The following is a 14,731-nucleotide window of genomic DNA, read 5'->3' as shown; positions in this document are numbered from 1 at the left end:
TCGCGGGCGGAGCGCCTGGCACGGGGCGGGGCTTCCCGGAGCGCTGGGTCCTGCCTGTAGAAACTAGGCCGGGTCACGTGGGCGGTGGGGTGGAGGGGTGCGGCTGGCGATGTGGCGCTCGGACGGGACCGAGCACGTGACCGGGCAAAGTGACCTCATGTGGGACAGTTTAGGGTACTGACTGACAAAGTCTCCCCGAAGGAATGCGGGGGGCGGGGCGGTGACGGGGTGAGGGCGGGATTTCCTAGGAAGTTCATCCGGTTAAGTGCTCTCAGCTCTCTGGAGCTAAACTTAGCACTGTTAAACCATCGCCCAGCCTCTTGGCAGAACACTTGCCACAGTTGTCTGAAAACATACACAGACAAGGAGGAGACCCCTTTCCACTTTCCTCGCCCCTAATCGCAGCCGCACTTAGTGTGTCTAAAGTGATCCTGCAATTATTTCCCAAGAGCTTGAGTCCAGAGCTCCTGCATACACATCTCCCCTACTGAACTGTACTTCAGTACAGACTGCCCACAGAAACTTTGAATGTGAATGTACCTTGGGGGTGACGAAGCATACTTGAATCTGACTGTGGAGTTACTTCAGGAACCACGATTAGGGAATGCTCATATTAGTTTCTCTCTCTCTCTCTCTCTCTCTCTCTCTCTCTCTCTCTCTCTCTCTCTCTCTCCCTCCTTCCTCTCCCTCCCCCTCCCTTTCCCTCTCCTCTCCTCTTTCCTCTCCCCTTTCCTCTCTCCTCTCTCTCCTCTTTCTACCATGTCTACATTGTATCATTTCCTCTGAACCTTACATTTGTTTGTAAGAGAAATCAGACTGGTAACTAATCTTTCTCATTTTCAGTTGCTGTATCACAGATGTATCCCCTGTAGAAGACATCAATTAAGCCTTCTCTCCATCCTAGGTTCAAAACAACATGAATTCTGCTAAACTATATGAAACAACCCCAACATAAATTACAACTGTAGGATTAGTTTCCTGCTGTCCAGGCACAAGAAAACCTGAGTTGAGGTACTTTATCCTGTCTTGTACCTTCACTAAACAGCTAAATTCAGATACCCATCTCTACTCACAGGGGTCACCTAAGACTGTTGGAAAACAGATATTTATACTATGATTCATAACAGTAAAAAAATAATTACAATAGCAATAAAAGTAATTGGAGGTCACCACAACATAAAGAACTGTATTAAGGGGTCGAAGAGCTGGATTCATGGACCATCATAAGAAGGCAGGTGTGGGGCTGAGAGATGGTTCAGAGGTTAAGAGCACTAACTAACTGCTCTTCCAGAGGTCCTGAGTTCAAATCTCAGCAACCACATGGTGGCTCACAACCATCTATAATGAAATCAGATGTCCTCTTTTGGTGTGTATAAATAAATCTTAAAAAAAATAAAGAAGGGGGCTGGAGAGATGGCTCAGCGGTTAAGAGCACTGGCTGCTCTTCCAGAGGCTCTGAGTTCAATTCCCAGCAACCACATGGTGGCTCACAACCATCTGTAATGGGATCCGAGGCCCTCTCCTGGTGTGTCTGAAAACAGCTACAGTGTACTTATATATAATAAATAAATAAATCTTTAAAAAAAAAATAAAGAAGAAGGCAGGTGTGGTTATGTGTGTATCTGTAATTCTTCCACTCCTATACTGAGAAGGGAGGTTGAGGGCTTCAGAGATGGCTCAGTGGTTAAGAACACTGACTGCTCTTCCAGAGGTCCTGAGTTCAATTCCCAGTAACCACATGGTGGCTCACAACCGTCTATAACTGGATCTGGTGCACTCTTCTAGTATGTGTCTGAAGACAGCTAGAGTTTACTCATATAAGTAGGAATAAATCTTTTAAAAAAGAGAGAGAGGTAGAGACGGGAGAATTTTCTGGAAGTTCATGGACCAGTTATCCTGGAATACAAAGCAATCCAACAGAAACAATGACAAACCCTGCCTCAGGAAGATAAAAGGCTGAAAGTTGTCCTCTAAAGACACACACACACACACACACACACACACACACCACACAGGGGTGAGGAATAAAAATGAATGGTGGTAAATTTTGATGGGACTGCAAACTAATCAGAATCAGGTTGAGGCTAAGACTTCAAACTGGCTTTCTGTAGAGCAGAGAGAAAACAAAAACAAGCAAAACATCATTACCATTTTCAATTTTACCTATGTCCAGTCCCTCTTGAACTTTAATATTTTTAAAGATCTTTCTCAAAAATATGTGTGTATGTGTGTCTGTGGGTTTGTGTAGTGCCTATGAAGGCCAGAAAAGTATGTCAGATAGCCTTGAGCCAGAGTAGTTACTGGTAGATATGAGCCACCCAGTGTGAGTGCTGAGAACCAAATCCCGCCCTCTGCCGGAATATTGTATCTCCTAACCACACTGAGTCATCTGTACAGCTCCTACTATTAATGTTAATATGTTCCTATCAGCTTTTTCCCCTCTCCATCTTTCTCCTCACCTAACTGCCCACTGGAAATTAAAAACCAGGGAGGGTTTTGTTTGTTTGTTTGTTTTGTTTTGAGGGGTTGAGTTTCTTTTTCTTTTTTTTGTCTTTTTGTTTGTTTTGTTTTGTTTGGAGTTTTGTTTTGTTGAGACCAGGTTTCTCTGTGTAACAGCCTGGAACTCACTTTGTAGACCAGGCTGGCCTCAAATTCACAGATTCACCTGCCTCTGCCTCCCGAGTGCTGGGATTAAAAAGCATGAGCCACCATGCCTGGCTGGATTAATGGGTTTAATCATGGAATCCTCACACATCTTAAATTATTTTACTTACTTACTTCCAGAGTGACATGGAACTAGCTATGTAAAGAATGATCTGGCTTAGGGGTTGGGGATTTAGCTCAGTGGTAGAGCACTTGCCTAGCAAGCGCAAGGCCCTGGGTTCGGTCCTCAGCTCCAGAAAAAAAAAAAGCCCAAAAAACAAAAAACAAACAAACAAACAAACAAACAAAAAAGAATGATCTGACTTTCTGCCGGGGCAGTCATCTTCCAGTAACTCGCCAAAATGACGAACACTAAAGGAAAGAGAAGAGGTACTCGGTATATGTTCTCTAGACCTTTTTAGGAAACATGGAGTCGTTCCTTTGGCCACATACATGCGAATCTACAAGAAGGGTGATATTGTAGACATCAAGGGAATGGGCACTGTTCAAAAAGGGATGTCCCATAAGTATTCCACGGCAAAACCGGAAGAGTCTACAATGTCACCCAGCATGCCGAGGGCATCATTGTAAACAAGCAAGTTAAAGGCAAGATTCTGGCCAAGAGGATCAATGTGCGGATTGAGCACATCAAGCACTCAAAGAGCAGAGACAGCTTCCTGAAGCCGGTGAAGGAGAACGATCAGAAGGAAAAGGAAGCCAAAGAGAAGGGCACCTGGGTTCAGCTGAAGCGCCAGCCTGCGCCACCCAGAGAAGCCCACTTTGTGAGGACTAATGGAAAGGAGCCTGAGCTGTTGGAGCCCATTCCATATAATTCAAGGCCTAATGGACAAAAGGAAATAAAGGACCTGGACTGCAAAGTGTTTTCCTTAGGTTGAAGTGTGGTGTCTTCTCCCTGAAAGAAAATGTTAAAGCAAATTTTCATTGTCTTTGCTGTTCAGATTTTACTAATTGTTCTTCTACATGATATTGCTTAGTGTGCAGAAAATATACTCTTGATTAGAAAATAGTCAAATATTTTAAAAAAAAAAGAAGGGTTGGGGATTTGGCTCAGTGGCAGAGCGCTTGCCTAGGAAGCGCAAGGCCCTGGGTTTGGTCCCCAGCTCCGAAAAAAAGAACCAAAAAAAAAAAAAAAAAAAAAAATGATCTGAAACGTCTGACCTCATTTTTATGACCAGTTTATTCCTTGCTGGGGATCAATACCAGTGTTTCATGCATACCACAAAATCACTCTACAAACAGAGCTACATTTCTACCCACCCCCCTAACATTCATTTTTAAGTGATTAAACAAAAACAAGAATCCAAAAACTCAAAACAAAAGAAGTTAGAACAACAGCCACAAGAGAAATCAGCCAAGCCTGTATCGCCAGATGTTTAAGAGGCAGAGGTGAGAACATTGCAAGCTCAACGTCTACAAATGGTAAAGATTGAGGTCAAGCCATCCAGCCTGGTGAGACCTGTCTTTTTTTTTTTTTTTTTTTTCCGGAGCTGGGGACCGAACCCAGGGCCTTGCGCTTCCTAGGCAAGGACTCTACCACTGAGCTAAATCCCCAACCCTGAGACCTGTCTTAAAAGGATGGAAAAAAGGCATGATATTTAGCTCTGACAGAGCACTTGTCTAGAATGCATAGGGCCAAAGGTTCATTCCACACTAAAAAAAAAAAAAAAAAAAAAAAGACACCTTTGATCCAGCACGGAGGAGTCAGAGGCAATAGGATCCCTGTGAGTTTGAGGTCTACAGAATGAGTTACAGGACAACCAGGATTATACAGAGGAACCCTGTTTGGGAAAAAAAAAACTAAACAAACAAAAACTGAAAACCAAACCAAACCAAAACCTAACACAACAAAACTGCCCATAAGCTTTGTGTGATAGGGCATACCCAGCCCATGGGGGAGGCCAAGGCAGGCAGATCAATGTGCCAGCCTTGTCTACGTGGCAATTTCCAGGCTAGCCAGAGAGCTACATGAGACACTGTCTCAATGAAAAGTTCATGGACAACCACGTGATATTCCCATACATGTGTATGTTGAGTTTATTTTATTTTTGGTGTCCGAAGTTTCATTTATATTTTTAAAATTAAAACAGGGGGCTGGTGCATGCCTTTAATCAGAGGTCAATTCCTGAAAATTGACCTCTGACCTCCCCATATATCATGGGGGACATTCATAATGTAATTCTAAATATGCTACAGAAATAAGCTATTTTCCCCTCACTTGTATGTGTACTCATATAGATACATGCAAATTGATTGTGACAACTGCTTTAAAGAGAAGCCATAGTCTATATATACAAGGGTGATATTCAAACTATTTCTCAGGGCATAGAGCATAAGCATGACCCATCTGAACAGATGTCAGTATAATTTGAATGGAGACTGAACAATTTTACTTGTGTCAGGATGAAGTAACTGAACTGGACGGCTGCTTCTATGCAGGGAAGAAATTCGTGAGCTCCATAGCCTTGATCTGGGCCAGCGAAGTCACTCGTGTTGTACTTGAAGCAAAAAGATGGATGGAGAATTGGCACAGCCAAGGAGGGGCAGAGGAACCCTTGAGAAAGAACAGCATGTGGGAGCCATAAGACCCTGCTCCCTCAGGCCAGCCGGCCCATCCAGAGTCATGATTAGTGAGAGGTGTTGCCTCTGAAACTAGGTCAGGGAGGCAGAAGGACAATACTGACACAAGGACGGCAATGCATACTAAGGCAAGACGTAAGCAGAAGCACAGAATAGCGAGTTCATTAAAGCAAGGAGTACGTTCCCGAAAGAAAAAAAAAAGTGTCATACAAATAAAAAGGCCGTTACAGCAGGGAAAACAAGATAGCATCCTGACAGCTATGGTGGCAACACTAGAGGAAAATTAGCAGCTTCACAGTGGATTTAGAGAGCCAGGCATAGTTGTTCACAGCAGTAACCTCAGCACTCTGGAGGCTGAGGCTCCAGAAACTCTGGAGTTCAAGGCAGACTGGACTATGTAGTAAGATCTTGTTTCAAAAACCAAAAGAAACCAGGCATGATGTGGCATACACCTTTAATCCCAACACTAGGGTGGCAGAGGCAGGCAGATTTCTAAGAGTTTGGAGGTATCCTGGTTTACATAGCAGTTCCAGGCCAGCTGGGGCTAACAAGACCCTGTCTCAAAAACAAACAAGGGGGCAGGGGGAGAAGAAAAAAATTGCGATTGGGTAAGAGGACCATAGTTTTTCTTTTGTCTTTTTTTTTAAAGATTTATTCATTTATTATATATAAGTACACTGTAGCTGTCTTCAGATACACCAGAAGAACACATCAGATCTTTTTACAGATGGTTGTGAGCCACCATGTGGTTGCTGGGAATTGAACTCAGGACCTCTGGAAGAGTAGTCGGGTGCTCTTAACCACTGAGCCATCTCTCCAGCCCCTTTTGTCTTTTTTTGATACTAATGCAAACACTCATGTTTTTTACACAAAGATCATTAGAAAGCCATGGAAGAAACCACATGCATGTTCATGAGGTGGGTGTTATATTTGGGAGGACTAGAGTCTTTAACTTTCTTCTTTGTTTTCCAGCACTCAGGACTGAGCCCAAGGCCTCTCAGAGCACTGGACCACTGAGCTATAGCAGTTTTGAGTAGTGGTCTCTCGGAGTTGCTCAGAGAGAACCGTGAACCTCCTGCCTCAGCTTTCCAAACACTAAGATAACTGGGGTGAGCCACTATGGCTGGGTTAACATCCCCTTTCTTATTTTATTTTAAAATTAATTTTATGTGTTTGAGTGTTTTGTGTGCATGTGTGTGTACCGAGTGAGTGTCTGATGCCTGGAACTAGAAGTACAGGTCGTTTGTACGACATCAGACCCCATGCGTACGTTGGAAGTCAAACCTGGGACCTCTGCAAAGGTACGCCTATAATCACACTGGGGGCGAGGAGGGCGAGGGGCGGGAAAGGTGGCCCATCCCTGTAACCTAAGTACTCAGGAGGCAGAGATGGGTGGATCTCCGAGTTCCAGGGCTACAAATGGGATCCCAGGACAGCCAGGGTTACACGGAGAAACCATGTCTTGAAAAACCAAAACCAAACAAAACCCCACCATACCAGTTTAAAAACCACTGAGTATTATTGATTGAACCCAGACCTTTCTGCCCCGACTGTCCTTGAATTCACTCTATAGATTAGTCTGGCCTCAAATTCAAAGATCCGCCTGACTTTGCCTCCAGAGTGCTGGGATTAAAGGTGTGGGGCACCACACCCAGCTCCAACACATATTCCTATTGAGCTTACTAGTAGGTCCACCTTTCTTTCACCAGTCTCTTTCGTTTTGGAGATAAGCCACCCAGCTTGCTGCAGGTTGTCCAGGCCTGCCTCAGTGCCACAGTCCGTGCACCCACCATAGCTGAATACAACCTGCCTTTCTACATTCAAGGAACTTCGCTTTTTTGAAAGGGTATGATGGGAATTGAATATGTGGTCTGTGCAGTGCTAAATACCTGTTCTACTCTGGCTAATACACAGTCGTCCCTTTCCCAGTCCTAAGCCCTTTCACCCCCCTTTCTTTTCCTTATTTTCTGTGGCATTATCACCTTTTAGCATACACTGCATGTTATTGTTAAATTTTCTTTATTTCTCATATTAATTTTTAGTGTTTCCTTCCCTTCTAGAACTTAAGGTTTTCCAAAACAAGAATCAGTTATTTGATCTATCCCTGATGTTCAGTAAGAGCCTGGTACTCAAGAAAATTTTGTTTTTTTTGTTTTTTATTTATTTATTTATTTATTTATTTATTTATTTATTTATTTATTTATTATAAGTACACTGTAGCTGTCTGCAGACGCACCAGATCTCATTACAGATGGTTGTGAGCCACCATATGGTTGCTGGGATTTGAACTCAGGACCTCTGGAAGAGCAGTCAGTGCTCTTAACCGCTGAGCCATCTCTCCAGCCCCCGAAAATTTTGTTGAATGAATGAATGCATGCATAAAATGTGCATAATACCTTTTGTGAAAGCCAAATAACAGGCAACCAGTGACCGCCCTACAAATGTTAGGTCCCAATCTCCATCATCCAAATATCTTCCTCAGTTACCTGCTATTCTATTTGCTCTTGAGTTATTTATTGGCTTAATTGTTTTTTTTAAAGATTTATTATATATAAGTACACTGTAGCTGTCTTCAGACACATGGGAAGAGGGCACCAAATCTCATTACAGATGGTTGTGAACTACGTGTGGCTCCTGGAATTTGAACTCAGGACCTCTGAAAGAGCAGTCAATGCTCTTAACCACTGAACCATCTCTCCAGCCCGGCTTGTTTTTGAAATGAGGTTAATTTATCACTATGTTGCCCAGCCTATCTTGAACTACTAGTCACAAGCTATCCTACCAATATATACACCTTTGTGGCTTTCCCTGAATTCATGTGTGCATGTGTGCATGTACAAGTGTGTGTATGCATGCTCTGGGGAAGCAAACCAAGGAATTCGTGCATACCAGGCAAGCATTCTACCCACAAACTTGATCCTCAGGCCCTGGTCTCTCCTTTAAGTTTAAATTTAGGAAAATCCTACAAAAGGTCCCAGTTATCATCTAAGAAAAGAAAGCCCAGGCCATGACTTTATGGATTATAACCACTAAACCAGTCGTGGTGACTCAAGCCTTTAATTCTAGCTTTTGGGAGGTAGAGACAGGCAGATCCTTAAGTTTGGGGCCAGTCTGTTCTACAGAATGAGTTCCAGAGCAGCCAGGGCTACATAGAGAATCCCTGATTCTAAAATGAAGGAGAAGAAAGAGAAGAAAAGAAAAGGTAGAAAGAAAAATAGAGGGTTACAACTACTTATAAAATTAATAAATTGTCCTCCACAGAAACAGTATGGCCCAATGGGTAGGTAAATATATCTGTGGTTGCTGTTAGCAACTTGTTGCCAAGATTTTAAAATCAACATTACTGCAAATATTTCCCTACATGTCGTTCTGAGTGTATTGTTCAATGGGTTTTGACAAATTATTTGTTTTGAGATGAACAGCATTAAAATCACTTGGAATTACACACACACACACACACACACACACACACACACACACACAATTTAACAGAGATCCCAGTTAAGAAAAAGGAGATAAAGGATTCTGAGAAACAACCAAATAAGAACAAATAGAGACAGGAAACACTGATCACTGATCTGAGATTTGTCCTGGGGTCTCAAAGCAATAGGATCTGTAGCCCTACTCAGCAACCAGGCACCTCTAGTCAAGAGTAGAGGCTAACACTTGTTGTAATCCCAGCACTTGGAAAAATATAGGCAGGAGAATTGCTAATGAGTTCGGCGAATGAAAACCTGTCTAAAAGAAACAACAAAATAACGAGGAAGGGAGAGTACCTTCTGCAGGAGCCAGCTGTCGGTTTCGACACTTTCCCTTATGTTTATTATGCCACGAGGTGACACCTGGGAGTGAGTTGTGGCTTTCTGCCTTGCATTTATCTATCTATCTATCTATCTATCTATCTATCTATCTATCTATCTATCTATCTATTATTTTTAATTTTTGCCACAAACTACGCCCCACACTTCCATCCACCGATAGGCTTGTCTCCAGTCCCAGACAGCCAGGCTTCCTTGTCTGCTGAGGCACCCACCCACCTGGCTTACAGCCTCACCAAGTCCCTTTTAGAAACTAGATTAGGATCCTGCTCAGCATACGCAGCACCACGGGCGAAAAAAGAAAAAGCATTGCACTGGTCCCTCTTGAGGTCTGCCATCCTCTGGTCTCCTAGGTACTTCGGGGACTCGGAGGCATAAATGACTCAATCCGCCTATCAACCAGTCTCGATCCCCTCCCCTGTGAGACTGAAACCCTCAAGTGTTTTCATTTTCAGCTTTTACTTAGAGACCGCGATTTTAAACCCAGAGTGGGGAAACTGGGGAAACTGAGGCAGAACAAGGGATTCTGGGTGACGGGTCAGACCCTGGAAGCAGATCCTTTCTCCCTAGACCTGAATAGCTCCTCGTAGTGCCCAATGCTGCCCAAGTCAAACCAAGAAGAAACCGCTTGGGTCCTGGCCAGCAGCTGAGGTGAGCGAGGTACGGCCCAGGAGACTAGGAAAACTTTGGGGCGGTGCCGGGGGTGGGGTTATGATGGAGGGCGGGGAAGACCCGGAGGGCGGGAGTGCCAGCCTAGGCTTGCAAGGTAGAGGTGGCCCTCGCCTGTGGTCCCAGATCTGCATGTGCGCGACTTTGGCACCATGGAGGGGACCCAGGAAGCTCTGAGTGGGAAAATGCGGCTCCTCTTCACCCCTGCTGCTCGAACCAGCCTCCTGATGCTAAGACTCAACGAGGCGGCGCTGCGGGCACTACAAGAGTGTCAGCAGCAACAGGTGCGGCTGGTCCGGGGCCCCTTCTTTCCTTCCGGACCAACCGGACCTTGGCCTCCGTAGGCTATGCTGGAGAAGGGACTTGGGGAGGTGCGGCTTTCTCAGATTCCATTCCTCCTAAAACCCCTCGAGTGAAGCCCGCCAGGCAGGTGTCCCCAGCCCGGATCCTGGGGACTTTGCGTTCTTTGTGCTCAGATGGTGTTTGGGCTCTTCCTGCAGGTACGGCCAGTGATCGCTTTCCAAGGCCAACGAGGGGTAAGTGCCGGCCGGATGTGTGAGGGAGGTTGGGGGTGAAGAAGCATACGCGTGGGCTCCAGGAAGGTGCGCTCTGGGCTGGAGCTTGCCAGTGGTCACAGTCTGAGCAAGTTATAAGAACTAAACCCTATGAGGATGTGAGGCTGTGGTCCCAGGAGACTGTGCGGTCTCAGCCTCTTGGGGGAACTCTGACCCAGCTGCACCTGGTGTGCTAACGAGCCCCTTGGGGATTTGTCTTCAGTCTTACACTTGTTTGGGGAGGAGCGGCATGGGTACTAGGAAGGGGGCCGGCTTAACTGGGCTTACCATCTCCTACCCCAGTATCTAAGGCTCCCAGGTCCTGGATGGTCCTGCCTCTTCTCCTTCATAGTATCCCAGTGTGGCCAAGAGGGTGGTGGCTTGGACCTTGTGTACCAACGCTTAGGCAGGTAAGGAAAAACAGACAACAGGTAAGAGAAGTTTGCAGGAAATGGGAAGAAGTATTCAGAAGATTGCCAAGTCATTTTTCTATTGTTTTTCCCACTCTCAAGATCTGGGCCTAACTGTCTCCACTGCCTGGGCTCACTGAGAGAGCGACTTACTATTTGGGCAGCCATGGATACGATCCCAGCTCCACTGTTAGCTCAGGAACACCTGACTGAAGGTACCAGAGAGTCTGAGAGCTGGCAGGACAGCGAAGATGAACCTGAAGGCCATCCCCAGATGGCACTACAAGAGGTAAGACCAGAAACAGCAAGTCGTCAACATAAGATGGGACACCCAGGTCCCAGGTCCAGGGAGCCAAGTTTTCCTACAACGTCCCCTGACAGGTGTCTGACCCACTGGCAAGCAACCATGAACAGTCACTCCCAGGATCCTCCAGTGAGCCCATGGCACAGTGGGAAGTGAGGTACTGGGACAGACTGGGTCTCCTCTCTACCCTTACATTTCTGTAATAAGATATATATGCCCAGCTCTCACCCTCGTCTCTCCCATTCCTTCCAAAAATCCTAGAAACCACACTTACCTTTCAAACAGAGAGCCTGATCAGCCACTGCCTTCCTCTGCTAGCCAGAAACGCCTGGACAAGGTAAGCAAGGACTTTAGTCTCTTTTTGGAGTCTGTTTCTTACTGTGTAATCCTGGCATGCCTGGAACTCCTTATGTAGAACAGACTGGCCCCAAACTCAGATTCACCTGTCCCTGCTTTCTGAGTGCTGAGATGTCCAGAGAGGCAAGAGCTTTTTCAAAGAGTAGTTTAAAAGGTAGGGTGAATCTTGGATTCATACAGTACTGATCCAGCATAAAATCTAGCTCATGCCTATATTCTCAGAAGGTCTTCAGAGATAGGAGGATAAGGCTATGCTGTGATGCACAGCTTAATGGGTAAGTATGAGACTAGCTTGGACTACCTACCTAAGGACTGGTCGAAAACAAAACAAAACAAAATAAAAGGCTGGGGAGATGGCCTATCAAGTAGGTGCATAGGGTCTGGATTGAATCTGAAACCCCAACACCTATGTAAAGGCTGGGCAGTGTTCCCTGTGTCTCTAACTCCACTACGAGAAACAGAAACATGTAGATTCTAGGACCTTGCTGGCCAGCCAGCCTAGGAAGAACAGCTTTAGATTTAGTGAGAGACCTTAAGAGTAAGGCAGAAAGTAATGAAGGACACCCTGTATCTTTCACATGTGTGCACTCCTGCACATCCACCAGTTAGACTAACACTTAAACCTCGGAGTGGGGTTGGGGATTTAGCTCAGTGGTAGAGCGCTTGCCTAGCAAATGCAAGGCCCTGGGTTCAGTCCCCAGCTCCGAAAAATATAAAAAAGAAACAAACAAAAAAAAAAAAAACAAAAAAAACACAAAAAAAAACCTCGGAGTGGCTGGGATAGCAGTTTTGTTTTGTTTTGTTTTGTTTTTTTAAGCAAATGTCTTTTTTTTTTTCTTTAAACATTTATTTATTATGTATACATCATACAGCTTTCTGCCTGCATGTAAGCCTTCAGGCCAGAAGAGGGCACCAGGTCTGATTATAGATGGTTGCGAGCCATCATGTGGTTGCTGGGAATTAAACTCAGGACCTCTGGAAGAGCAGACAGTGCTTTTAACCTCTGAGCCATCTCTCCAGCCCGGGATAGCAGTTTTTGACCAAAGAACCTACCTCCTAGCTTGCTGTTTGCTATATGTAATTTTTTTTTTCTTTTTTCGGAGCTGGGGACCGAACCCAGGGCCTTGCGCTTGCTAGGCAAGCGCTCTACTGCTGAGCTAAATCCCCAACCCCGTAATTTTTTTTCTAATAGAAACGTTCAGCACCTATAACCACTGAAGAACCAGAGGAAAAAAGGCCCAGAGCTCTGCCTCTAGCCTCAAGTCCACTACAAGGACTATCAAATCAGGACTCACCAGAGGAACAAGACTGGGGGCAAGATGCAGATGGAGATTCCAGGCTGGAGCAGAGTCTCTCAGTTCAATCAGGTGAATTGATGAGAGGAAGGTAAATACCAGTGGAAAAAGACCAAGAATTACTTGTTTTCTTGCTTTCTTCCTAGCTTCTGAATCCCCAAGCCCTGAGGAGGTACCAGATTATCTCCTGTGAGTTCCCCACATTTCTAATCTCGTAGTCTGTACATGTGAACAGCCAAGTGCTTTTAGGGACAATGAAATTGAAGGTGTCACACCCCTGGCAGGCAATACAGCACCATCCACAGTGCAGAGCAGCAGCAGGCCTACGAGCAGGACTTTGAGACCGACTATGCTGAATACCGCATTCTGCACGCCCGTGTCGGGGCTGCAAGCCAGAGGTTCACAGAGCTGGGGGCAGAGATCAAGAGACTTCAGCGAGGAACTCCAGAGCACAAGGTAAAGGCAGGATTGTCATCCTGCTAACTACTAAACATGGATGTTTAGTGACTAAGCAAAGTAACAAGCAAACTGTTGTAAATAGTTGGTAGAATGAAAGCAGAAGTTACTCCCATTCCTTACTTTATCCTCTTTCCCACTGCCTCCTGTTTTGATTCAGTGTCATTGTGTTTCAGGTGCTAGAAGACAAGATAGTCCAGGAGTATAAAAAGTTCAGAAAGGTAAGAAGGCTGTGAGCCCAGAGGTGGTAAGGTAGAAGTCACTTTACTTTTTGACAAGGGTGCTTTTTCTCTGCAGCGGTATCCCAGTTACAGCGAGGAGAAGCGGCGCTGTGAGTACCTGCATGAGAAACTGTCCCACATTAAAGGTCTCATCCTGGAATTTGAGGAAAAGAACAGGGGCAGCTGAAACTGTCCAGAGGGCTTGACCCTTCCTTCCCCAGTGATTAACCAAACAGCTGAAAGATGGAGCCCATCTGTGTTTCTTATATCCGCGGTGGCAGGAGAGCCATGCTAGGTTCTTGCAGGTTGATTTTTGATGTTGCCGTAATTTTTTAGGGTGTGGGCATGGTATCATCTCCTCAGCTGTGCCCAGGGGACTAGGAAAGTAGGAGACGCTTGGCTTCTTCAACTTTATTTTAGCTAAGTCATTTTCAGATCCTGAAAAGTGACATTTCCAGGTTAACCTTGAGAATGTTAGGCAAGCAAGCAAGTTTAGTAAAGTTGCCTTGCAGGAATGAGAACTTCTGGTGGTGGAGCTCATTGGACTTACAGTGTACCTAGATGTAACATGACTGAAAAATTAAAACTGATTGCTTCTGTGTCTTTTGTGTGATCATTAGCCTTAATCATCCAAGGCAGTGCTGTCTATCTGAACTACCTTTGAGACAGACTCTCTGAAAGGCTGGATCCCCATGTTCCAGCCAAGTGTTATGAACCAGTCATCTTTATTGTACTCATACAGGCTAGGTACATGCACACTACTAGACAACACTGCCTTCCACCACCCACGACAGCATCGAATATGATCCAGATCTCTATTTTGTTATCAAGCTTTACCAAAAATATACTTAAATGGACTATAGTAAAAAAAGAGTCACCTAGAAATAGTTATCCACCTAGAACTATCCAGGGTTGAAAGCTACAATTATGGACAAGATTCTGATTTAGCTATAAAAAGAGTGCAATACTCTAATCCATCCAAAAGAAAACAGACTTCTGTAGGCTCTTGTTCTTGCCAATGATGATACATGTTTCCCTGTTTCACTGGAGGAAAATGGCTACACCCAAGGATCTGGGGAGAACTGCACCCAGCAGTGTCAATAATTCCTAAAACTGGATGGAACTGCTGTCATTCACACAGGGCACAATGGGCAGAGAACCATCCTTATGAGGCATGAGCATGCAGACAGCTTGGCTGGTGTGACAAGAATAGCAGCATTCATCTTTAGGCCACAAATGAAGCCAGAAACAACTGTAATCTCAGCACCTGGGGGCTGGGGAAGGAGGACTGTCACAAGTTCAAGGACAGCTTGGGCTACAGAAGGAAACTAAGAAATTAGAAGATTTAGAGACGGTAACTGGACCTATTCAGTTTGAAGTTACAGGAATCAGCATAGCAGGGTTTT

General features: G+C 45.1%; 1 protein-coding gene across 3 annotated transcripts; it reads left to right on the top strand.

Moving 5' to 3' along the window:
- Nucleotides 1–9,784: 9,784 nt before the first annotated feature.
- On the top strand, nucleotides 9,785–13,926 carry Ell3 (elongation factor for RNA polymerase II 3). 3 transcript variants are annotated; one of them, XM_006234831.5, is made up of 11 exons: nucleotides 9,785–10,012; nucleotides 10,229–10,264; nucleotides 10,586–10,692; nucleotides 10,795–10,981; nucleotides 11,074–11,153; nucleotides 11,258–11,333; nucleotides 12,546–12,720; nucleotides 12,795–12,837; nucleotides 12,933–13,104; nucleotides 13,281–13,325; nucleotides 13,384–13,926. In XM_006234831.5, the coding sequence occupies exons 1-11, from the start codon at nucleotides 9,881–9,883 to the stop codon at nucleotides 13,510–13,512; spliced, it is 1,182 nt and encodes a 393-aa protein (XP_006234893.1). In that variant the 5' UTR covers nucleotides 9,785–9,880; the 3' UTR covers nucleotides 13,513–13,926. The 3 variants fall into 3 exon arrangements, with proteins under 3 accessions (XP_006234893.1, NP_001011957.1, XP_006234894.1); NM_001011957.1 differs by having other exon boundaries at nucleotides 9,829–10,012; nucleotides 13,402–13,924; XM_006234832.5 differs by having other exon boundaries at nucleotides 9,987–10,099.
- The last annotated feature ends 805 nt before the right edge of the window (nucleotides 13,927–14,731 follow it).

The sequence above is a fragment of the Rattus norvegicus genome, chromosome 3 (genome assembly GCF_036323735.1).
Source record: "Rattus norvegicus strain BN/NHsdMcwi chromosome 3, GRCr8, whole genome shotgun sequence".
NCBI classification, from domain to species: domain Eukaryota; kingdom Metazoa; phylum Chordata; class Mammalia; order Rodentia; family Muridae; genus Rattus; species Rattus norvegicus.
This window is presented reverse-complemented; position numbering and strand designations above follow the sequence as displayed.